The 26,195-nt window shown below is 39.3% G+C and overlaps 1 protein-coding gene across 4 annotated transcripts in view; it reads left to right on the top strand.

Moving 5' to 3' along the window:
• Positions 1 to 5,476: 5,476 nt before the first annotated feature.
• The window catches only part of grid1a (glutamate receptor, ionotropic, delta 1a), a 286,049-nt gene continuing 265,330 nt past the window's right edge, over positions 5,477 to 26,195 (top strand). For 2 of the 4 annotated variants that reach the window (XM_026189417.1, XM_026189418.1), the window contains exons 1-2: positions 5,477 to 6,039; positions 7,624 to 7,779. In XM_026189417.1, coding sequence (XP_026045202.1) covers positions 5,961 to 6,039; positions 7,624 to 7,779 — 235 coding nt within the window. In that variant the 5' untranslated portion in view covers positions 5,477 to 5,960. The remainder of the gene's footprint in view (positions 6,040 to 7,623; positions 7,780 to 26,195) is intronic. The other 2 variants (XM_026189416.1, XM_026189415.1) reach the window with 1 other exon arrangement.

Here is a 26,195-nt window from a genome sequence, read left to right as displayed (position 1 = left end):
TTAATAGGAGTAACCACAATCTACTCTCAGTGGTACATAGACAGGATGCTGAGGCATGTGTTTGTTGAACAGGGAGAAGGAGAAAAGAAACAGAAAAACAGAATAGTGTTTTTTGGTTGTTGTTGTTTCTTTTAACACCCCTTAGTCGTGAGTAGCTTGCTTTCAATGCAATAAAACAAGAAAAAAACCCAACAAAAACACTTTTACATTTCTCAAACCACAGATAATCACTCTACTAGTCTATTCTGTGAGATAGCTAGTATATAATTTGGGGTATTATTTCTACAGGGTTTTTTTTCCTATGCATTCTTTGTGGGAAGAGATCCGAGTCAGACACAAATGTAAAAAAAAAAAAAAAAGCAATACAGAGCAGCTATGGACATAGTCTCATGGGGTAGGTCTGGTCATGAAAAAAAAGAGTTTCTTTCTTAGTGCAATGTAAACTTTAGGCCATATTTTAAAGCAGCAGGCCTGGAGCTTGTGTAAATCTGCCCCACTGCAGGGCGGCATTATAATCATAAAAAAGTCTTTAATCTATGTGCAAGACCACGAAGGCTGCATACCTGACCAAGACTGACTCCAGAGATATCCCAGGTTGGTAAAACTATCAAAAACCTCTGCTGTGACAGCTGTCACAGTTGTTGACTCCAGAATGTCACTGATAGACTTTCATTTCCTACCCATTCAAAGTTTCTGTCCACTGTTACTCCATATGCTAACTTATACATATATTTATTCTGTGGTTCATATCTCACTAAGGTTCATGTTGAAATATACAATGTTGCAGATAGTCAACAATTCACTCATTGAAATTCTGAGTCTGTGGTAGAGGTTGTGCTTATTCTCCCATAACATGATTAATCTATAATGTTACCTCAGGCTGTGTATTTGGAAGAGAGACTCTTGCTTATTCACCTCTAGTGCTGCAGATACTTATTGCTATTCCCTGCACATTTTTTTGACAATGGATTTTCAACTTGTCTCAAATTTAACCCTGCTCCAAATTGGTGCAGGAGCTAATATTCAGGAGCACAAAGGGATGGACAGAACCAGCTTGGCAGTGACAGACCCTTCAGTCAAGTCATACTGTTAGAGCATATTCTCTAGCAATTTTTCTGTTAATGTAGCAGTCCTACTATATTATAAATCAATATTTCTGTGGCTTTGGACCACTGGTACTGCTCTTTTTGCATTCCTCATTGGTAATACCAAGGACATTAACATACTCTGTGTATGCTGGCTGCTGCTATAACTGGTCTAATTATGTTGATGTACAGTAAATTTGATTGTGTGCGGCTGTCTCTGTCCAATTCTTTTTGCAAACTCTAGTTGTGTTAGGCTAGAGGCTAATGAAGTGATTAAACTCAGACTTATTTTACAGCACATGAAATAAGTTATCAAGTTCTGGCTCCATGTACAAGGCTAAGGGCAAATACAATAGCCACAGTTAGTAATTACCTATTACTGTGTTTGAATAGAACACTATTAAATGTTCTTGGACTTAAATGCAAATGTACAATACCACTAATAGTACTGCAAATCTATGAAGACAGAGAGCAATTACACAGAAGCAAAGTATTAGCAACCAGTTTGAACAGTTTGAACGGAACTGGCTGTGTATTTACATATATAATACCATTGCTGCATATGGACTACACCACAAGTCCCAAGGGGTCCCCAAGTCCCAATGGGAGAAACCGTCAAAGGTGGTTGAGAACAACGGGGCTAGGGTCCTGTGGGACTTCAAGTTGCAGACAGACAAGCAGCTGCTGGCCAACCAACCAGACACAGTGATGCTTGACAAGGAGCAGAAGAGCGCACTTGTGATAGATGTGGCAATCCCAGTGGACAGCAAGATAAAAAAAAGGAGGAGCACCAGGGGCTGAAAGAACAACTGGAACAGATGTGGAAGGTGAAGTCTAATGTAGTCCCAGTGGTAATAGGAGCATTAGGAGCAGATTCCAGCAGAATCCAAGGACTACCACAGAGCGCTCTGTCCAAATGAGTGCAGAATGCAGGATGCAGGAAATGAGGCAGCAGAAAAGATCGATGTAACCACTGTGACATCACCTGCTGGTTAGTGAGTTCTGTCTTGAAGCCTTCAGCTGAGTGTTTTGAAGCTAGATAAGATGAGTGAGGAATTAAATCAAATGAGAAACGGAATGACACTGCAAGCCTTTGCCATAGCAACAAAGGAGCCTTGTCTGAAAATATACTCTTCTTTATTGTCCCCCGTGACTCTGATTACCTAATTTAAGTGTTAATTGTAACAATATAATGTTTTTTGTAACATTATGTTGCATTATTATATTACATTCACCTCATTAGGAAAGTGTTAGCTGAATATTGATCTTTTTTTTCCATGGACTTCTCGACAGTTAGACCTCACTTTGCAGCCAGAGGAGTTGCCCCTCCCCGACTATTAGAAAGAAAACAGTTTGAGTTTTGGCCACACTTTTTCACCCCTAGAAGTTATGCACATCTTTTATACACAGTCTGTGCCTCAAAATCAAATACAAGATTCAATATAAACAATTTATCATGCAAGAATTTTGCTCTGGGGTTTTGATTAAAAAAGTATACTTTTTATTATTTTGGAAACAGGAAAAAAAATGTTATTCATAGATAGTTCAGGGTGGAGCAAGTAGTTATGTATTCATGACTAACAGCAGTTGTTCTGGCTTTGACACATTTGAATGTGACAGCTTCTCTCAATCTAAATTCACTTTTTGGCTTTCTTCCAATAAGGAAGAGAAAAAAAAATCTGTCTTTCCTTTTCACTCCATTGCTCATAGCCATAAACATTAATGAGTCAGGTTTGTGTGACAATGAAATTCCACCTTCATTGCTGAAGAGCAGGCGTGACCTACCCACCAATGTCTCGGTAACAGTTTGCAGCAGTTTTGAGACTAACATAAGTTGACACCCATGGAGGTGCACGAGGTGCACTGCTGAAGTGAATTTAAAGGAACAAAAACAATGAGTTGCAAAGGATTTTTGTTTTAATTTGGAGAATAATCATTAGGAGACATTTTGGACCAACAGAGCAGGTATGAATCAACTGCATAATGAACCCAAAAATATGAACGATTATCCACTGAATGGCCTACTTTCTATGAAAAAGGTATTTTCTCTTTCATATTAATCTACTTTCCAATGCATGGAACTTGCCAACCGGTGGCTCAAAACAACACTCTGCGCTTCTCATGAAAATATCTCATAAATACCTTTCTATATGCAGAAAATATATATTAGAGGATATACATTATTTTCAACACATCTGCATTAAATGGTAATAGCTAAAACACTCTGTAACAACAGTACTCTCACTTATACTTAAATATCCCCACCAAATGGCTTGTCTTGTTTGACAATTTACCTATAAACCAGACACAACACAATTTCTTAATATGATATTAATTTCATGTGCGGAAGAATACAGCCACAGGATGTTTTTAAGGTTCATATCCAGAACTTGTTTGATTTAGCATTGATTAAGAACTTGTTAATTATTCTTTTTAATCATCTTATCCGTAAAAAACGATATACATGCTATTGGGCAGCAGCTTCATTGCACCTTACTGGTGTCAGTCAGATTGAACACATCCTGATTATTCTTATGCAGATTTTTCTCGAGTTGCACATCATGTATCACCCCCTCACCCCCCACCCCAACAGAAGAGCAGAATGAAAGAGAGGGGCAGATTTGCACCACAAGCACTCATAATAAACAAGAATGTACAATGAATGAAGCCTTTTTGAGACATATGTGACATGGCAGTTTAGCCAGTATTTAAAATGAATAATTTATTGATGAAATCTCAGCAACATATTGCTTCATAGATCAGTGAAATTAAGAGATGCATTTCTCTGCTGGGACCTGATGAAATTGTTATGGTTTTTTTGGATGCCTGTCATCTTAAAGCACAAATTTCAAGGTTAATCTTTCAGATTTGATCCCCTTGAAATGTGCCCAGATTGATCTACTGTGCTGTGGAAACTGTAATTGGGATCAAAGAGCAATAATTGATTCTTACAGTGTGTTCCTCCCCTTGTTGTCAAAGCAGCTGCTCATATACAAAAAAGGGAAAGAAAAATCTGATATATGTCACTAAGATGTGGGCTAACATTCATCACATATTCAGGCATAAATATCTATACTACCCTGAGCAGTAAAAAGCCTTTCGGGTTCACTCCAGCCTGTTTCCTAATGACATGGCAATAGAGCAGTGAAATATGACCATCACTCATAAAAAGCGACATAAATCGTTAGGAAATGATTGAGATATTTTGTGCTACAGCAGGTGCAGTATCTATAGATGGCCAGTAGGGGTAGTGTGTGATTTTAGTTAAAAACGTTGGAGGCATGTGAATTCACCCCTTGCCTGCAATTAAACTGAAGAACGTATAAAGGCGAGCTGAGGGGTTGCGGGGTGTTTAAAACAGCCACTCCCTTATTACATATTGTTTCTAAGAATGTTGCATCCTGGAAAGAATCAGACAGATATAAATGTGCAGTGTTTGCTCTTCACTTGACTGTCTGTCCGGTGCAGTTCAGTGAAGGAGCTGTCCACTGCTGGTGGTGCTGAAACTTTGTTTTTTTGCGCCTCTGACAGACTTAACCAAACAATTAAGAGATATTTCCGTTTTTATTACATCCACGAGAAATATCCTTTAATTGTAAGATTATGCCTATCTAGAAATCTTCTGCCACGAGTTCCTCTTCTTTATAGCTCTGCAAACGCCGTGCATTGCTCACTGATGTGTGTAAGGCTACCCAATAAAAATTACTCCCACCCTTTAGAGTGATTCGTGTCCTAAAAATTCGCTCCAACACTTTGACCTCGGCTTTATATATAAAAAACACACACCCATAGAGTCAATTATGCAGAAGCAATATTCAATTAACCGAACAAGCCAGGCTATAAGAAAGCGTTAGGTTTGTTTTCTGTTTGCTCCTGTGCGGAATGCTCCTCCGTCAACTCCATCCAGCTGTTCTTTGGCTCAGACAGGCGTTGTGGCTTCTGCCACGTCTGTCTCTCATCCATCAGCCCTCGCCGAGGATCACAGTGTGTAAATCCTTTTCTCTGGCACATCAGCTGCGCTCCGTCGTCGCTGAAGTATGGTGAAAATGTGTCCCAGTCGTTCTGGTCTTTCACATTTTCCCCGAAAACGACAACTTCTCCAAAAGTAAACTGTTCACACCGCCGCCAAATATGTACGCTGACTTTTGCGTGTCTGCTTTTGTCGCGTTGTTTTATTTCTTTTCTTTTTTTGTAAGTAAGGCATATCTTGTCAAGGGATTATTTTTTTCTTTGCCTGTTTTAACCTCCAGTCGTGTGTTTAATTATCGCCTCTCCACGCGTCTTTCTCCGGCTAGTCCAACTCATTTCTACCCGGCTTGTCGAAAAAAGCACCCGAGTCGTGAAGTCTCTGCAGTCACGTGATTAAGACAGGACTGAAGAGAGTGATTTTTTCTCTCTCGGAGTGTGTATGTGAGCGTTTCTCCGTGTGTTGTTGGAGGGGTGTCCCTCCTCCGCATATTTTGCTGCTTGCCATGCTTTAGACGCCGGAGCGCAGGGAGAGAGGCGAGAGTGAGAACGCCGGTCTCTCTCACAGGGCTACCTGTCTTTTTAGGCTTACCTCGAGTCCCCGTCGGTTCGCCCTGGTCTTTTTGAGCCCACCTTCCTGCGGTCGGCTTGTTTTTGTTGGTTTAAAAAAGAGCAAGAGAGGAAGAGAGAGAGCGAGAGAGAGAGAGAGAGAGAGCGAGAGAGAGAGAGAGAAAACTGTGGTCATTTCTGTAGGGTCTACGCGGGTCTGGTCTATCAGGAGGAGGATCGCGGTTCTGTTTGGCTCTGGGTTTTGATCATCTTTCTTTCTTTTTTCTTTTGGGTGCTCCATTTGGACAGTACAGGACAGCCGAGCAGAGCTTGGATGAGCCGCCTCACTAAAATCCCGAGATGGAGTTGCTGCTGATCTGCCTTCCCCTGTGGATATTGCAATGCAATTCGGCCAAAGCGGACTCAATCATACATATCGGTAAGCGTCCGGCAAAAAACAAAAGAAAAAACAAAACATGTTTGGGTTGGTCAAGTGTAAAGGGGTGCGGGAATAAAGGTCAGCCAGCTTATACTGCCGAGATCACAAGATGTTGGTGAGAGGGCGGGATAAATAGAGTGTATTCAGCTTCATCCTGCGTTTAAGAAACACTTTGACTCTCCGGCGAGTTGAAAAGTTGGTGTTTTGTAAATGACCAATCACCCGACCCTCATTGCTTCAACTGTTTTGTTCATATTATTTATTGGTATTTATTCTATTTAGCACAGACATTTCTGTCACTTTTCGACGACAGATTGCTGCATTCATGTTGTCTTCACATCTTAACCACACCACTGCCTGCCTTTGAACCGCAGTCCTGTACAAAAAACCCCCCAAAAAAACCCAAAAACCAAAAAGAAAAAACGATTTACAGTAAGCAGAAAGGCCTGTTTCAGTGAAACTGTGAAATAATAATGATAAAAACACTAATGTGCAATAGACAAACCGCTGAGGCTTTTTTTAGACCAAGCTACCTCTTGTGTGTACCCGACAAGCCTCAACTTTCCCCGGAACGTGACTGCAATGTCAAAAACAAAGATAGAGGGAATGTCAGCGGAGTTTCGTTTTATAGATGCAACACACATAGTGCCTCTTTGTACTCCAACTTCAAACCAGAGCTGCAGAGATGTGGAGATGCTTGAAACTCACCACGGCATCCAAACGATCTGGTGTGTGCCCTTAAACATCGCATTAGGTTTGATTTGACACTTTTGAAACAAATCTGCAACCTCCGTATCAACACGGACTCGGTCATTACCTTCATTTTGCCCCCCTTTTCATCAATGAGAAGCGCTGTAATCTCAGATAAAAACGTCAGTGTCACTGTGAGCAAATCTGGTCTCGGTGCTACGCCGCCACCACCGCTGCTGCTGCTGCTGCTCACTGTTTACTGCAACAGTCTGGCAAGCAGCAGCAGGTGCTCAGTCACTGGCTTAATACAGCAGTGGGACTCCATCCAGATAATATTGGCTGATAGTCCGCATAATGTTAGTGTACCCCAATTATTCTTCTCGTTTCCCTGAAACCCCTTTCCGTGATGTATGTGCTCTCCCAATAGCAGCTGATGCCATTCTGCTAAACAGTGGAGGGGGGGCAGTTAAGCTTCAGTATTCCTCCCACACAAGGCCTACTGTGGGTAGGGTGCCGTGGATCTGTTAGGCATGATGGATATTAACTTTCCAAGTTTGACTAAAGCTAGTGCAGTGCGTGTTTCCGATTTTACAGTGGTCTCTGATGAGACCACGTCGCTCTCCGTGGTGCTGAAATCTCACCAGCGAAGACGCTTAGCTTCAGAAAAAAATACGTTTAATGTAAAGATATATAAAAAGAAAAACAGCACTGTTCAGTCCGTCACTTTGGCAGACTGTGGGCAATAAAAGCTATGTTGTCCGCATTGGGTCCACAGCAAAAATAAAATTCGTTCATCATTATCTTCCCACATCTAACTTGCGCACACATAACTACTGCGTGCCCCCCCTTCCCCCCTTCTTACTCTTCCAAGTAATTTACTGTTTTACTCAACAGGTGCCATATTCGAAGAAAACGCTGTAAGAGATGACCAAATTTTCCAACTTGCCATCTCAGACCTGAGTCTGAGCGATGACATTCTGCAGAGCGAGAAAATCACCCACTCTGTGAAACTTATCCAGCCTAACAACCCTTTCCAGGCAGTGCAGGAAGGTAAGCGTTCCTCGACCACCCCCCTCCCGCCCTTGGAATAAATTGCCGCTGCTTTTATTTTTTATTTTAAATCTGATAACTTGGGGCAGCGTGTGGGACGTCAGGAAGGGGGTCATCTTCTCTGCTCAGTAGCTATGATCAAGCAAGAAGTCCGGTGCTTGCTGCGTGGTAATCTTGACTGTCCTGATCTGCTGGAGCCCCAAGAGAATGTTGTTCATTCACACATTGACGCGATGGCTAGTAGAGCGGGCAATGATGATGATTCATGTGCTTCTGTGAGCGAGGGAAATAGCTGTGTGTGCGTGCGCGTAGGCGTGTATGTGTGTTTGTGTGTGCGTCGCCACCTGCAAAGCTCTCTTGCCACTGTACCAAAGCAAGGTGTCTTCTGTGGTTGAAAAGCTAGGTGGAAGCATTGAGTTAAGAGCACAACAGGACAAGATGTTATATGTGTATAAAAATCATGTGAAGACGATCAAATGAAGTTTCCCTACCAATCCAGGAGTTATGTAATGACAAGAGAGTAATATTTCTGGGTTTGCAAGCCTCTTTGAATGTTAAACAATACAGTTTTGTCTACTTCTGTTGGCTTTCCCATACTATAGGTGCCTAGAATGGACACACGTCCACACATCAGACACCAAATTAATAATGAAATAATTTCAGCCAAGGTTATCTCACTCAGATGCTGAACAGACTGCAAAAGGCGATTAAACATTCTTCTGCTGAAATGAATCATTAAGACTTTAATAGGTTCCTGGGGATCTTCAAAAGCTGTTTATGTCCCCTGCACTTAGTTACTAGATCCTACTTTTGTCCCCAGTTGCACAAAGGCCTTGATGACTCATTGCTATTCATAGTGCCCCTGACAGGCAAAAAAATTATATTATGTCTCGCCTTTTGCTATAATTATCCCGTGTCATTTAGCTGAGGCTCTTAACAATGTCACAGATATCTAGTAGTCTACTTTATATTTCCAAAAGCAAACTTTAATCCAGATGAGTCTTAACTCAAGCAGTCTGTCATTTGAGTTCTTTACATATACCAGAAGTATACTGTCATTATCCAGCTGCTGCTGCGGAGATAAGATGAAAAATGTGTTACAGACATATGACACTTGGCTAATTTATCAGTCGTTGTTGCTTGAGATGCAAAAATGTAGTAATTAAACTGACTGGCTAGCAAGTCATTCACCACTTGTACTTCAGTCTAATTAGTGTAGTTAGTCAAAGATGGAACTTTACACCTAAACTTGTTCATGCTTAACTCATACCAATTACCTTAACAATGCTTTCTTTTGACAATGACCTTCACAGTATTTTAACACAACACAATGTCTACATAAACGCTTATAGACACACAAAGTTCTTGATAATCATTTTTCTTCACTGAAAAGCTTTTTATTTCTTATTGAAAATGATTCAGTTTATCACTTCTGAATAAACTGCCTTTCTTTACCCTTGATTGGGTATCATTTAGCACGCTTAATTATTGTTTATGGGCAGGCGCCCGCTAATTAAATATTTAAGTGGTTGATTAGACGGCATTCAGTTTCTGCAGAGAGTTGGGAATAATGTGCAGTCGATGACATGAGGATCAATGTGCGGCCTCAGATTCTTGCACTATACACAAAGTAGGCTGGTGAACACTGAGTGACAACTGGGATAAGTTAACCTTTTGCTTTGCTCTTTTGTTCGCTGCCATCCTGCTGTGAGTGGCAGTCAGGACCTTGCCATAGCATGGTGTAGAGCGAGGAGAGCAGAGGTGGGTATAAAGAGTGAGAGGGACGAAGAGCAAAAAAAACGACTGTGTGTATGTGTGTGTGTGTGTGTGTGGGAGGGGGGGGGGGGAGGGGAGGGGAGAAAGAATCATGATCAAGACCTGAATAAACATGAGAGGGCTAAAGAAGAGCAAACGATTTCAGTGAGGTGATGAGGAAAATTTGCCATCTTGAGACAAGTAGTTCTGGTGTCTCGTTTGCCCTTATTTGGCTATCTTTGTCCTTGCTCTGCTAGAACATATATTAATGAGGAAGTCACACAAACGCCATGCAAACAGAAACACTCAACTATTCAGTCCTCCCACGCTTTTATCGTTTAAAGATGACAGCTCAAGGCTGGCTGGATATACTGCCTGACCACACAACTGGCAGATACTGTCCTATTTATAGGCTGGAACAACTGAAATGAATGAACAGGGTGATTTCTACACCGAGAGTGGAAGCTCACAAGCATCAGTGCTCGCCATGAGACCTGTAGGGCTTATCTGCCATCAGCTTTGTGTTAAATAGAAAAACAAGACACTTAAGATTATAATTATATAAAATTCTCTTCCTAAATTGTGAGAGAATAAGTCATGCTGAGGTGAATTTGTCACAGTGGCTAGAGAATGCATAGTAAAGCAGGACATGGTTTATAGTACAAAATATTACAATGCTGAATTTCTTATGTGTACAGAATTTCTCCTCACATTTGTTATGGAATTATTACAAGTAAATAATTCCATGACAAATGTTAGGAGAAAAGAAATATGATTTTTCACACATCTTAAAATTTGCAACCCAGATTTCCCCTTGTAATTTAAAAATAGAAGCTCATCCTCTGAACATATAAGTTTACATGGGAAACAAAGCTTTTATATCTTTTTCTGTCTTACTTTTTATTCAGGGGAAGTTAAAGCAAGGGGACAGCAAACTTGCCTCTGCAAATAAGAACCTATGCATATTTCAAGAAAAGCTCTGCCTGTAAGGCGGAGTTCTTTCCTTTTTTTTTAGCCCCATAGTTACTGGGTGAGCATTTAGACGATATGCAAATAATGTAAACATCTCATGAAACGAGAATGCCATGCATCATAACACAACTTTGCTGCAGGTGTGTGGTCAAAATACAGCAAAGTTGCATTAAGATTCTACAGCCATGTTACAGCCCTGAGAGGCTGAACTTGGGCATTGTGGTAATTTGAGATAAGCATGCTAGCATGCAAACAATATTTTGACAACAAACTCAAAGATGTTAACCTGCTGGTGGCCATTGAAGAAAGGTTCATGATAGAGTGTGCAAAGCTTTATCCTTTAGGCTCTAGTTTCATGTTCTGGAACAAATGTAACTATTGCGGCATTATATGATTAGCAAGCATGCCAACAGGACAACAGTGTGGGACTACTGAAACTTTTCAAAACTAATTAGCTAAACATACATTTCAGTTTTTGCATAGCAGGCATTCAAATAGTATTGAATGCCAAAATCACTTTTTTTGAGCTGTTTCACTATTTTGTGAAGTCCCCAGCAGAGATTTCCATTAGAGTTTAAAGGATATGGGACACAGTTAAGGAAAATAGTTCCCTCCTCAGTAATTTGTTGAGTGTTCTGTCCCGCTGAGTCCTCTTCACACACCACACCACTAGTGACCCTCCATTTTCATCTAACACCTGCCAAGGTAACGTCAAGGAGGATTTAATTCTTTGTCCTTTATGTTCCTGTAAGCCAATAGAGTTCAAAGAAGTTTTTTTTTTCTCTTTGTCCTTTCCTCAGTCCATAATGACAAAAGTTGAAATAATGGGTCCTCAGTGTTGCCATTGATAATTCAATATCTTCCCTGCGAGTGTCTATTTATGACAACTCATTACTCGCTGTGTAAACGTGATGTAATGCTGCCCTTTCGCTATTATTGTCCCTGTAAATTTAAAAAGGCTACATAAATCTTGGTAACAGATTTGTTTGTGCTTTTATGTCTTTTTACACAGAGGGACGATGATCAGGCCATTATACCAGCCCCTGTTAATTATCCAACAGTAACTTTAATCTATCATAAGCACTTCAGTGGGCTGTAAAAAGCCGGCAGGTGACTTAATAAACTAATTAATGTTGTGACAGAGGTGTATACATGTTATTTATTCCCTTCAAAATGTAAAGCATCCATGTAGGCCAGGTAGGATTAATCAGCATTTGCAGAGCTGCTTCTGCGGTTGTTGGGTGATACTTGGAAAAATTGTACATTAGCATGAAATATTCATTTGAAAATAAATTGTTCCCAAAAAAGAAAATCCACATTCTGCCACTTAAAGTAATGCGGCAATGAAGTCATAGCAGATCTTTTCCACATATAAGGTTGTATATATTGAATACACAGACTTACCAGAATTCAGTTTGTCACTGGGAGAGGATGCCATCACCAGAAGGGGCTTATCTAATGTTTCCTTTTTATTTGATTGTCACTTTTTGATTTTTTTTAATCCATCCACCATATATAGGGCCTCAAAAACACTTCTAAAAATGGTCATATGTACTTCCTGCTTCCTCCTCACAGTCCTGCAGTGCTATATTACAGAGTTTATTGATGTGATCATTTCCCTGCTTGCACATTATTTATCTGTGAAATGTATCATAACATTTAGCTGGCATCCTGTGTGATTTGAGCTTCTGATCGCTCAGCGAAGGCTGATAAGATCCTACACAATTTTTAGAACTGAGGACTGATCATTAAAGAAGATGCAAATAGGGCTCAGATGTGTTGATTTCTATAACAAATGTGCCTATGAAAGTGGAAAGTTTTTTATTTATGGAGAAGTGTGTTCAGTGCTGTAATATTTATAATATGGTCTGCTTGCTCCTTGCTTCACAATCCAGCTCTTTCACAGATATTCCTCGCTCAGCTTGCCTCATTGCAATTCATTTGACCTCTTCTGAGAGATTTCAAAGGTAAAATATTCCTTCCTTTGTTGCACAGGTCACACTATTACAGCTATAACTGTTATGTAACGGACAGTGCATTTCTGTATTTTAACACACCTACACTTTTACACGTAAGCCATTCACAACAGCATTGGTGCCATAGGGAACGCTCTTTGGGGCCTGTCGGCTGAAAGGCAAACTAAAGAACATGCATTCCTGAACATTTTCTTTAGAATAGCCAAAGTCAGCATTGTCTGAAGAGAGAAAGGAAGCGAGAGAGCAGAGTACAGAAGGAAAGGGACACAGAGAGGTCAAGACTGTTAAATACTGGGTCTGCTTAGTAGGCCTGCAGGTTTTGTCCTCTGTGCTGTACAGGAACAGCTGGTCAGAACTGCTCTCTTGTGGTAGGTTACTTCTGTGTCACGTAGCCTCAACATTTGCAACAGATGTCTCATTTGCTAGTACACTGACGCTTCTTGAAAAAATACTCTAAAGACTTTAAAAGTGGTTTTGACTTTGGTGTCAAAAGACTTGGTCTGCTGATTAACTTCAGGAAAAGCGTCAGTACGCTCAAATGCCACATCTGATCTGTATTCAAAGAAATCATCTGTAGCACTGCTAAATGTCACCATGACCAGGGATTTTAGTAATCTTTTAATTTGGGTAAACAGGGTTGGAAAGTGTGGAAACAAGTTTTTTTTTTTTACAAACTCTTACAAGTAAATACACTGAGAAAGAGAGTGGGAGCATTGCATTGCCGATTTTTATTGTTGGCTTTTAGGGAAATTGTGAAGTTTAGTCTGTGTCAGAACTACAATATTGCTCTAATTAGAGAGAGTGGCATGCATTCATGTTGGGCCTTTGTTCATTTGTGTATTCATCACACTCCCTATGTTGCCACACTGGCAGACAGCTGAGGGCTGACTTCAAAGTATTCTCATCGCTTTTCATACTGGCATGTTTGACTGAGGATGTTCTGGGGGGTTCATTGTGTAAAAGCCTGACTGATGGCTTGGGTCGTATGATGGCTGTTTGTACCTGAAGGCCGTATGAAGGAAATGCCCACTTAAAAAAAGGATTCATTTTTTAACTGCACAAAGTACATACAAATCTTGATAGACGTTTGACAGATTATTCCTCCGGTGATCTAGCATGTGTACTAAATTTGGCATCAGAGGATATTATTTTGGTCATTTTGCCCTGTCAGGCAGTGACAGGCGAAATTTACCCTGCTGGTTCCTGTGATTGTTATTTAAAAGACATTTAACACCTGCATTGATTTTTCCAATATGACAAGAGCATCTGATCTATGAGGGCTGGTTAAAATCTGCATCTATCAGAACACAACTGAGCACATGCCACGCATAACCCAACAAGCTGCCTGTAATAACTTGCTCATGAACATGCAACATATGTTTTCCCCACCACCGGTTTCTCAGTCCCGTGTCTTATTCATGTCCCTGCCTTCTTTGGCATGACAGATTTATAACGAGCTGTAGAGAACACTGTGACAGATGTTAGTGCTTTGCTACGACCCCAAACAGCCCCCAACCACCGCTGGGGATTGGCCATCAATACTGCTCTACCTGTTAGAGCAAGAGAGACCGAATGAGACTCATACACAGAGAAATGGGGGGAGGGGGTGGCCCAGAGGAGATGTCCTGTTCAATCAGACTGATGTTGATGAGGCCTTTGGCCTCCGTCCGTTGTAATACATCGGAGTCCCACATGTTACTAACATCATTTCTCTTTTGTACACACACCGTTATGCTTCGATATTATTGAGCTGCCTAAAGTGTGCTGAGATGGCAGAGATGAGGTGGTGGGGGAGGAAGAGTGGGTGTATAAATGCCGGTAGAGGATTTGTTTGTTTGTGCATGCTGGTATGAATATATGTGTGGTAATATGCTGTAATATTTGAGAGTTTGTGTTGGGTTTTTAGATGCAGGTTTGCGGATGTGTTTGGAAAGTGATTTTGTGGTTTTGTGAGAGGCAGTGTTGGTCATGAAAGCAGTTTGGTGATGGGAGCTTTCAGCTACCCCTTTCACTCACTTGTGATGCTGACTAGCTCTGAGGGAAGTGTGTATAATTTACTACCCACCACCTGCACCATTGGCTGCAAGAAGACTTCATTCCAGGACAGAAGACAAAGAGCAGAAAATCAGCCTCAGAGTAAATCCTATTAGAGCCTAAACAGAAGTCGTCCACAGAAATGGTGTGCGGCTATCTCTGACGTCACACTCATTGCAGACAGAGGGAGGAGAGCGATGGGGTTTGGTTGTGGGTGGAATTGGACTGGAAGTCTTGGTGAATATAGGGATGAAGTAGAGTGAAATAGTGAGCAAGTGTGACAGTGAGGGTGAAAGCAGGGTGATGGAGATGGCTGAAGGCAGTGGGAAAATGCAGGGGAAAAAAGGAGCAGAGCATGTAAAATCTTGGAGCGTATGGAAGACAAGAGGGGCAGAATCATTTGAAACTGCGGACTCGGCTCACTAGCCTTATTGATGAAAAGATGCTAAAATGTATTTGGGAGCCATTGTTTGCATTAGTGCCCACAGACATGACTACCAAGTTGGACCATCTGTCAAAAGAATCCCTTCTCAGTCTTCTCTGACTCTCCGTCTCTCTCACATTGCCATGGGTCCTCTACCATGGCCAGGCAACATGGATTTTATCCAAAGATGAAGCTAAGCTAGTGTGTAAGCTCTCTATGAGTGAAATCAAAACCCAGCTTAAACCTCAAGAGTAAAAAGAGTGTAAAGGGCGAAACATGCAGACACCACTGAAAAGTGGGTCAAATGTGCATCCCGGTATGAATATACATCACTTTGGCTGAGAATTATATTCTACAGTGAATCATCACAAGCTTTTGCATAATTACTCTCCTTTTTTTGAACTCACTATGATGCTGTCTTGATTCTGTACTTACCCAATGGCTTTTTCCTTTTAGCAGTATTTGATCTAATACATCACAGTGGAGAGCAAACTCCACTGTGCAAGCTGTTAATGTATGAATACACTGGCTTATACATGTTGCTAGTATATATTTGTAATATATCTATATCATGGCTAAAGCACTTCTGGATGGATGCAACCTGCATTTCGTTGCCTTGTACCTGTGACATGTGCTGTGACAATAAAGTTGAATTCTATTCTATTCTATTATTGGAATGGAGAGACACAAAAACACAACAAAGCACTTAAGTTCTAGTTTTCTTACTTATACATTGTCTCAGCTGATAATTAGAGTTAATTAGCAGATATTGTAAAATAATGTCCTATTTTAACCAAGTAAGTTAACAGTTAGCAGTACAACATGTTATCTAATCCGTGGCATTATCACATCCAGACAAATTATTCAGGGAACACTCGTGGGATGTGTAGGCCTAATTCCTGTTTTACTACCCTATTCATCAGCAAACCCAGCGTCAGTTTTCCGTAGGTGTAATCACAGCAAGATGTCACTGTTAGGTTTTAATCATTGCTTGAACACGCTTGTAAAATCTTGTAGCACCGCGTTTATTGTATCCCTTGTTTTTTCTTTAATTATATCAGTGTAAAGCACATCTAAGTAGAAGGCCTCCTTCCAAAGAAACACCCACGCCACACCAACATGACCCACTCATCATATATAAAAGCAGGAATAAGGAGGTTGTCGTTGTTTGTTGGTATTCATAAAGCACCCTTGCTGAAATAGCAAACAAATGATAATGTCTCTCCAACAGATGTCTTGGCGCCACTTCATAGTTATGTTTTTCACATATGTGCAAATATATGGGAATGACATAATTCCATGCACTCAGTAAAATATAAAAAAGCTCTCTGAACACAATCATGTGTTTTATTTGATCCTTCTATCTGAAATGAAAAATAATAAATACTGTAAATGTATTGGAGACCTCTGATAGGCTGAAACTGAATGATAAAAAAAAATCACCAATGGGAGTGAGCTTTGTAAAAAAAAAAGAAAAGAAAGGAGTTTGTGTTCTTAACCAATTTGCCTTATTTATTATATAATAAGAGCACACATACTTCAGGCCACATTTAAAGGTGACAGCACCAGTACAACTTCACTGTGTACTTATTCAGAGTTTAGTTAATCTCAAAGTGTTAACTGAAGGTCTTAATATGTTTCCTGCAGAACGACAGTGTCAGTGTAAAATATGGTGTGATCAGTGTGTATACTGTTGTAATCGTTTACAGTAGAAAATTAAAGTATTCCCATACAATATAGCAATTTGTATTTTATGTATTTTCCTGCAAATTCTTAAGCAGGTATGTGTCTCGTTGAAGAGATATTACCAGTATCTGCTTTTGTCTCTCTTAAAGGATAAGCAAGTTCTTCAAGAAGTAGTATTACAGGATAATTTCTCCTTTTCTTTTCTTCTTACTTTTTCACTTACTGGGGCCACTTTTGCTACTGAACCAGATTATTGATTGGTACCTCATTTTGTGGAAAGTAAAGTGTTCTCACAAAGCTATCATCTTCTTACAACATCTCGTTTTTTGTTTTTTTTTTCAAAGATTGAACTGGAGGTCACGGGATAGAAGAGTTTTCAAGCATTCAAAAGGTTTCTGACTTTTTATTTCACCTGCATGATGGTTTCAAAGGTTAATGAGGATCACTGTACTGAGAGAAATTTGGTGGAGAGAGCAGTGTTAATATGCTGTTTGTGTCTTCAAGCCTTCTCAAACCCAAGGCGATGTGAATGATTCATTCTCCCACTTGATCGAGACAGAGAAGGTTCATCATCTCGCGTTATCGTGTCAGTCTGAGACACACAGTCATTATGTTGCTAAAGGATTTTCTAACTACAGTTTTTCCACTGTCACGTCAATCACAAGGATAAAAGCACATTTAAACTGTGTAAATAATTATACTGTGTCTGATATAGCATTTATTGCGTACATAATTGTGTTTTTGAGTATCTTTTGCCTGTCACACAGACTTTTGTATCTTGAAATATTTGTTTTTGTGTTTTCTTTTGCGGCTTTAAACTACTACACCACAGCTCTGCTCCTGGTTGAACTCCAGACAGTCTTCAGCTTTGTCCCGTGCAGTGTTGAAAAAGTAATCAGTAACTAATTACTGATTACTTCCTGAAAAAAGTAATCCTGTTACTTTACTGATTACTTATTTTCAAAAGTAATTAGTTACTTAGTTACTTTTTAAAACATGATTTATCCCCTAAATACGTAATAAAGCAATAGATCTTTCAGCCCAATTCTACTTTTTTCTGCATAATCCATCATATAAAATGTAATCAAATGAAAAAGTCTCTTTTTAAAACTTGTTTTATTAGTTTTAAGCTTTTGCATCAAGCAAACATTAAATTATATGCAACATTCTCTGATAGGAAGAAATTTGTTTAACATTTAAACCTAAACCTTTCTGCATATTCCAGCTTATAAAATAAAATAGTTTTTTGTGTTTACACTCACTCTTTCAAATAGATGCACGTAAAACACAGCAGAAAATAAATAAAATCAAAGACTCAGCGGTCCTGTTGCTCTATTTTCGCCTGTATATCAGGAGTGGGGCAGACGGAGGTTTACCCTGGTGCAGGTGTGCCGCAGCGGTCAGTGGAAGGATCCGGCAGTTTCTCTGTGAATTTCACATTCCAGCGGCAGCGTATTTGGTGCTTGCTCGGACGTTTAGGGCTTTTTTCGCTGTAAAAAGACGTTTTCTTCCCACGCAGTGAGCAGCGCATGCTAATGTTTTTGTCACTTTTTACCGAATCAAACTCAAAGTAAGGTCAGTACTTCCACGCTTTAAACGCTGCATACTCTCTCCTGCACTCGTTATATTATCCATTTTTGATCTGCACACAGCTGTCTCATTGTCATGAGACACTCTTGCAAAAAAAATTAGTAACGCAGTAACGAATCTTACGGGAAAGTAACAGTAATCTAATTACCTTTTTGCAATAGTAATCCCTTACTTTACTCGTTACTCAAAAAAAGTAATCGGATTACAGTAACGCGCTACTATCCATCTCTGGACCTGTGCTCGAATAGACACAGGCCCCAAAGGTTAGGAATTTTATGTAGACATACAGAGTTGTGGTGCAACTGAAATACTTTATCTGCCCTTTCCTCTTCAGTTTGAATGATTTTAGGGAACAACATGAGTTTTATGTCCACAAACTAAATGTGTAACACAATCTAAGGATGGAGAGTCCATAAAGGAAGGTAGCTTTATATTTAACTGGTGATATCTTACAGCTTTAAGGAAGCTGTGCATCTATACACATATTTAATCTTAAATTTAAAAAAAATTCATAATTATGGTTTATCGTGATATTCGATCTTTATGGTACTCATAGGATGAATCGCTATGCCTTGCCTTTGGATTCTTTGAGATAAGAAAGCAGTTTTTTTGTGTGTTTGTACACTCATTTATCAATAAATTGCAAGCCTTCTTGGCAAGATTTTAGCTCTTTTAAGCACCTTATAAAACCCTTTATTCTTCTATATATTTTAAAATCACACCACCAGTGGGCCAACTACTTTTTAAAAATTTTGTCCTGAAACTCTTGTAAATAATTGACGGCATGGCTTAAATTGCCTCTATGACGCCACTTGACTGGGCTCACAGTTAAAGACTGTCAATCCTATTATATGAATGCGACTTGGATGTTCCAGCTGATCGAGTTTACAGTTGGCAGATAAAGTCATACACTGTGTAGTGGGATTATAGACTTAATTCTTTAGAACCAGTCACTCCCATCTTTTTCAATTACATTTTTTAAAGTTTTTTTTTTAATGATTGATTTGGGACTGTGATGATACGCTCACTGTTGACTTCAACAAGATGCTAAATAAATAGAAGAAGAAAAAGAAAAAGTTTGAAAAGGTTTGTGGCATAAAAGTTTACTGCCGATCTTTCTCTTTTTCATGTAACGTAATGTAAATATAGTAAATAACTGAGGTCTTTAATTACTTCAACTGCAGCAGGTTTTATCTTGCAAATGTATTTGCTGGAAGTAGTCTCTCATTTCTAGCTACCTCTGTTTGATTATTATATGGATGAATTAGGAATGTTCCTGGCGGGTCATTTCTTAGTCGACTAAATAAGGGGGAAAAAAATAGACTAACCAACTAGTCTAAAAAAATAAACACTCAGAAATTAAGCTAAATGTGAGAACCGTTTAACGGACAATGTCAAAAACCAACAACAAAGACATTTTAAACCATTTATCACATTCTTCAATAATGAATCGTGCTTCTTAACTGTGTGGCATCTCACATCATGCTTTATGAACATTGCACGTCATACTCCAGACAACAAAGAAGAAAAATAAAATAAACTGTTGTTAAATATGATATGAAAAGATGTTACTGCAAAAGAAATTCAAGTATGATTAAAATATGACAAATTAACATCAGAAAAATGAAATGACGGGATTGAAAAGTACACCGTGCATTATGAATGATGCACGCTGTTTGAAAATTCATATCAACCATTTCAATAAAAGTTCAAATCTAAAGTAACAAAATGATAAATCATACAGTAATTTTATTCTGCTTATCTGAAATGAGGTCGCAGGGGCAGCAGCCTAACAGGGAAGCCCAGATCTGACTATCAGGTCTATGTTTCCCATAAACAGTATGAGAGATGAATGTATAGCTACAGTAACATTACCCACTGGTTTCTTGGTCCGAGGTTTCTTGAAACTTCAGAATAGGACATAATAAAAACAAAAGTGACAAGGAGAGGCAGGTCTGATTGTGAAGCCACATGTTTATTGGCTAATCACATGACAGTCACATGTTATTAGCCAATGAGCCTGCGGTTTCATGCTGCAGATAATCTTTCATTTTGAGACATAGTAGGAGCAAGATTTACAAAAGGCCATTTCTTATTCAGTATGACCCAAAATGAGTGACAGAGCCTATAAACTCAGCAGGAAAATGTTCATAGATGTCAAGAGACAAACATGTTTTCCTATAGACTTCTACAGGACCAGAAACCACAGCTATCACCACCTAGTGGACTTCAGATAAATGACAAATGGACTGGTTCTTACTCTACTCTAAGAACTCTAAGTGCTTTACACAACGTCGAATGATAGAATGTAAGTTTAAGGAATCACTGGTTCATTTTTCTTACATCCATATTTAATACTGTCTATGGTGAGTGCAAGGCTCCATGTAGATATTCACGTGCGTGCCAATTACTTTTTTTTTTAACCGTGCAGACTCGTCCATGGATATTTTACAATCCACCAAGTACATATGCGCTCCAGGCAGCAGACTTCAAGATACTTCAAAGAAGTGTAACAGAAATGACAAGTCATCGTGTCTGCACCTGTCCATGTCTGTAACAGAGTATAATCAAGGTTTAAGTAGAGAGTAGAGAATATGTAGTTGAGTTTAGAGTTGATACAAATAATAAGTGGGTTTAAATATTTTAAGTGCATGCATATATTCTTACATAAGGGAACTGCATAATTCATTTTATCAACCATTATATAAATTTCATGTATATATGGGACCTTCAAAGTGTCTTAATTCTCTGTGCAGTCAGTGCAGAGTACCCTAGTGCCTCAGGATCTCTTTCTCTTTTCAGTAAGCGGAAAAAGAAGAATTAAAAAATAACTCTCAGCCCATTATATAATTGCATGAAAAGTAATGCTTAATCTCTTTCTTTCTTAAATTCTTTTAACAGCATAAAATCAGCCTTCAAACAACCAGATTCGAGCATATCTTTAATTCAAAATACACGAAATGTTTTAATTAGATCTGTTTAGATACAGTAATTTTTTTTGTAGATAAGGAAAAAGAATCTAAGAATACTTTCACTATGGCAAATAAAAAAAACAAAAGCAAAAACTCTAGAAGATGCTGTATTCATCCCACCGAGTAACAAGATGGCTGAGGCTCTATCCAGGTAGAAATTGAACAATGGTGAACAAAAAAATAACAAACAAAAACAAAACACCGTGGGAAAAAATAAGATTGTGCAAGTGATTTTGAGCCACTTAGACTTTACTTTTCTCTGCTTTGACTGCAGACACAGCAGCAAACACTGGGTCCAAGATTACAACAGAAAAAATGGAATGAAATGCTTAAAAGTGCTCCATTCTTCAAGAAACCAAACCAAAGGGTGAGCATTACAGAAAGTTTGAGTATGTAGAGGCTCATCCGTCCAATACAATAACAGCATCACAATCAGAAAAAAGATGTCTTAGAGGCACGATGAAAATATGGAAAAGATGAGTGGGAAGAAAAGAGAAGCAGATTGCCTTGAGGCTAGAAAAAGAGGCAAATTGGTGGTGGTGGAGGAGGAGGTGGCAGAATTTCACACCATGTCTCTATCTTTCCCTTTTTTCTTGGACAGCAGGAAGATGTCTATCAAGGCAATGTCATCATTGCTGGCAGTGGAAGCTTCCTCCTAGCAACACTCTGGCAGTCTGTGCAACCAGGAAGAGAGAACAGGAGAATGAGGCATCTCCCAATTGAATAGTTGTCCCTCACTGATTCTCTGTGTGCCCACTCTCCGCCATAACAGAGCCTTCTTTTAACAGAACAAAAATGGAAAGGCCGCAGTCATGCTCATTCCAGCACAAACAGTATGTGTGCTTTTTGTCGCAATGTGACTGGGGAGAGTTCACTACTTGTGCGCATGTCTGTGTGTGTGTGGATATATAAATCATGTAGGTGTGTATGTGCAACAAACTGGCTCGTGTTTCTGCATTGGCATGTGTTGAATTGTATTCCATCAAAAACCCCATAACAAGATGTCAAGATAAAACTATTCTATATTGTTGTTATGGGCTTTGCTTCTTTTTTGTTTCAGATTGCTTTTGGACAGTGTAATCTAATGCCTTGATCCAATGCATTGGTTGATATGGCAACTGCTCCATACTTGAGAAAACAATTTCACTCTGTCTACCTGTTGATGAGTGAAAATCAGACCAACAGACTTGACAACAGAGGTATTGGTCATATGAAAATAAATCCACAAGGAGGAACGGGAAGGTAGAATTGAAAGCATCTGTCATGAAAGCAGTGATTCTCTCTTCCTCAATAACCCAATAATCACATAATAAAACCAGTCTTGTGGGAGACACTTGGAACATTATTTTTAATAATAATGTTCTCTCAAAATACTGTGCAGTGTCCCTTCAATTTAGACAAAACCCTAATGTGAATCTCTGTTAAGGTTTCCAGGCATTGTGCTTTATGTGTTGCCTGCAGAGCATCTTTATCCATACCCACTCCCACACACTGAGGCAATGCCCCACAGTCTGATTGGTTGAAGTATTTGAAAGTTAACGCTGTAGGACAGGCAATTTTGTAAAGTCGTGGCTTTTATCCAACGGCTGTGAAGAAAGAAGGGAAGGCTGTCATCATGGGTCAAGTGTAGGTTAACCTGTCACCATCTTTTGCTGCCTACGCCACTCCCAATGGGAAAATAGTGAGTCACCGTAAAGTCATAGACAGATTTTGGCAGAATATGATGAAAAATACACCAAAGATAAGGACGTGGAGCAACAATAAAGACTTGAAACTAGTTTGAGCTGGGTAAAACTGGCAGAAGGTGATGCTCTTAGAGTTTTCTTACTTTCTTTTTTTTCTCCTTTGCCTTTTTTGTCCATTTTTAAATCATATTTTGGGGAGATGTGAAACGAAGTGACAAAGCCCATGTGGGGAAACACGTCTCAAAATCAGATGTTTCAATCTATGGATGCATCCCTACTGATACTCAAAAATGACAGAGAGTAACAGTTAACAACAGTTTAGCAAGACCCAACAGAAATACCTTCTTATAGTAAAGATTTTAGTCACATAGATCTAGAGACTTGGTCATTTTGTGGCAAACTGGAGATCACTAGTGAGAAATGTGTATTCCCAACCGATAGTGAGTGGTTGCTGGAGGTTTAAGGCAGTTGCTCTGAAATCAGCTCCTAAAGCCCCTTTTCGTCCAGGCTTGGTCACCAGAGCAAAGAATGTGTTCTGTCAAGTGGTCAGTGGAGGCACTGGTCACAAAGAGGCGTAAAGTGCTGCAACAAAAACCTTCTTGCAATTACTTTGGTTGACAGTCGGAACCGACTTTTCTTCAAATACGAACAAAGAACTCACCAAGTGGTACAGAAACCGCAAAAAGTGCAGCACAAAGTAGAAACAGAGACTGTTTTCCTTCAAAGCAGAATTTGTCCCTTTTGAAATTTGTTGGACGCAGTGGTAAAGGACAACTGTTGGGACAAATGTTCTTTGTTGCTGTTTTGCATCAAACTTTTTCAAGTTTTACTACACCTGAAAGAGAAAGTATTTGCAGATAAGATGACATCTTTCATGCAAACGACAGGTGACCACTGCAGGCTGCTAGAGATCAAAGAAATCACAAAGAGGTTTTTTCTGCAGCACCCTCTTTGTGGCAGTTTAGCCACTACTCACCAAATGGTTGGAGAATATAGATTTCCCTTGTGACAAGAAATTGCCAGGGAGTCAGAGACTGGTCTGTCGGCCTGTGTGGCTTAAGAGGACTATCACATTAAACTAGAAGAACAAATGGAATCTTCCTTTTATGGTTATTGTATTTACTGGGCATGGGGGCTGGGCAAGTTGAAATCAAATATATATGTGATGTTTTAATCATAACTTTCCTTTCTTTAAAAAAACACAATTAATGTTATTATTAAATTTGAAGTAACAAAGTGTTCCGATTATCCCACCCAAAGATGCTCTTTACCCCACATTTGATTTGCTGGTGTCTGGCCAGCCTATTCAGTGTGTTATATAAAACAGAGCTCGTATCAGGAATATTTACTTTAAATCTGAGTCTCGGAAAAGAAAGAGAGCCAGCAGTAATGACCAAAGTCCTTCTGAGCCCAAAGGAGAGAAAATATATCAGCCTGAAAGTTAAAGTTGATGTATGATTGTGGCTGCTGGGATTCTGGGTTCTCTGGGGATCTTTGGTGATGGTATCATTTTAGTGTGGGTTTATGTGCTGTCTTTCCATTTCAATATATCAAAGCTTGGCTAGCATTGGCCTTCTTTTCCATTTATTTTGAAGAGTTTGTTTTAAATATCTCTCGAGACCACACATCTGTTTCATTTCTCTCGTTTCGTAAGATGAATTAAGTACTTACAGTAAAATAGTTTTTGATGCTGGTATTCTGTTCTGAGTTTGATAGGAATTATATTGAAGTCATTTAACCAGGATTAGAGCTGACCTTAACATAACAGCCAATAATCTTTTGTCTTCTAAACCCATTATTCATTATCCATGTCAGTAATTCCCATGGCAGGCTGTGGTAGTTCATTGTTTTGTTTTATTTGATTCACCTACAGAGAGCATTGGGACAAGCTGCTCTTCTGGCTTTGGAACATTTGGAAAGGATTTTATTGTGCTTTATTTATTTTATTTATATTTTTAGATTAAAAATCCCTTTCTGGCACCAACTTAGTGTTTGATAGTGACTTTTGTAAAATCAGGATCATGGCACTGTTGGTATTCATTAATGTGTTTAATACAGCATTAATACATTTGTGAGGTGGTGTGTATGTATGCTTTCCCAAAGGCTCAGTGTCATCTCCTCAGTGAGGAACAGGCTTGTAGATTTTAGGATTTTGCTAAAGAGAGCAAATCTCTGATTAAGTGTTCCTCTACAAGCGTGCAAGGTCTCTATAGGAAAGGTACTTCGAATGTATCATCAATAATCTCGATAGTCCTGTAATGCCTTTCAATCCTCAATTTTCAGTGCTGTCACTGCCAATTCAGGTTTTGCTATCCCTTTAAACTAAGCCATGCCACAGCTGTTCTTACCCTTTCTAATCCAACACAGCCATCAGCTTCTTTTATTGGTTCTTAATGTCAACCTTTTGCCGTATTTCTGAATGTATGTGCAGTTTGAATAGAGTTTATCCTGCTGCTGAGCGAGGGAGAGAAAAGCTTTACAACTTTCAAGCTGCTAGTCTTATAATTTTACCATCAACCTTGATTTTAACCAAGGTGTTAAAATGCATAATATGTTACTAGTTTACACAAAAATGACGTCTGGGCAATAATTATTGTAAAAAATGATTGCTGTCACTGTGATTAAGTTAAATCGGGGGTGGGATGGAGGTGGTTGATAAAAATAAAAAAGCAGTCGTGTTGTAAGGACTGTTTTTTATTATTCTTTTATTTTTCGTAGACTCATTCCACAAATTACTGTGGTGCAAATTAATGATGGCGAATGATCCCCATTTTTCCTGGTGCTATGATAACATGCAGTATGTATTGAGTTTACAACAACACTGAATCAATTTGAAGTGCACTGATGCTTATATGGAATTTCAGAGCAATAAAGCTGTCAGGGTTTCAGCCTCTTTTACTGTCATGGCCTGTTTTGGTTTTCATTTAATCAGCGTGTTCTACTCTGTCCTTTGTTCTGTTTCCTGACACTTTTTTTTTTGCCACACCTAATTACTCACATCAGCATATGTGTATACCCTGCAGTCTAAGGCTGTTATAAGAGTTTCTAAGCTTGATGATATAATTAACAAAAAAACAAAAAACAAAAATACATTTAAGATATTTTCCTAAAAACTGCATAACATACAATGTTGGATTTCAGTTGGGAAAGTTGTTAGACCCGCCACTGCTGGGGTTAACACAGCACTAGTCACATGTATTCTGTGTGAAAACAGGTCTGTGCTATAGCTGTAAGCTTTAGATCAGTGTGTCCCAACCACTGTGTCTGATCAGGTGTGCCGTGGAAGATTATCTCGTTCCACCCGATTAGCAGTGGTGTGCTA

Source organism: Astatotilapia calliptera, chromosome 13, assembly GCF_900246225.1.
Source record: "Astatotilapia calliptera chromosome 13, fAstCal1.2, whole genome shotgun sequence".
NCBI classification, from domain to species: Eukaryota; Metazoa; Chordata; class Actinopteri; order Cichliformes; family Cichlidae; genus Astatotilapia; species Astatotilapia calliptera.
This window is presented reverse-complemented; position numbering and strand designations above follow the sequence as displayed.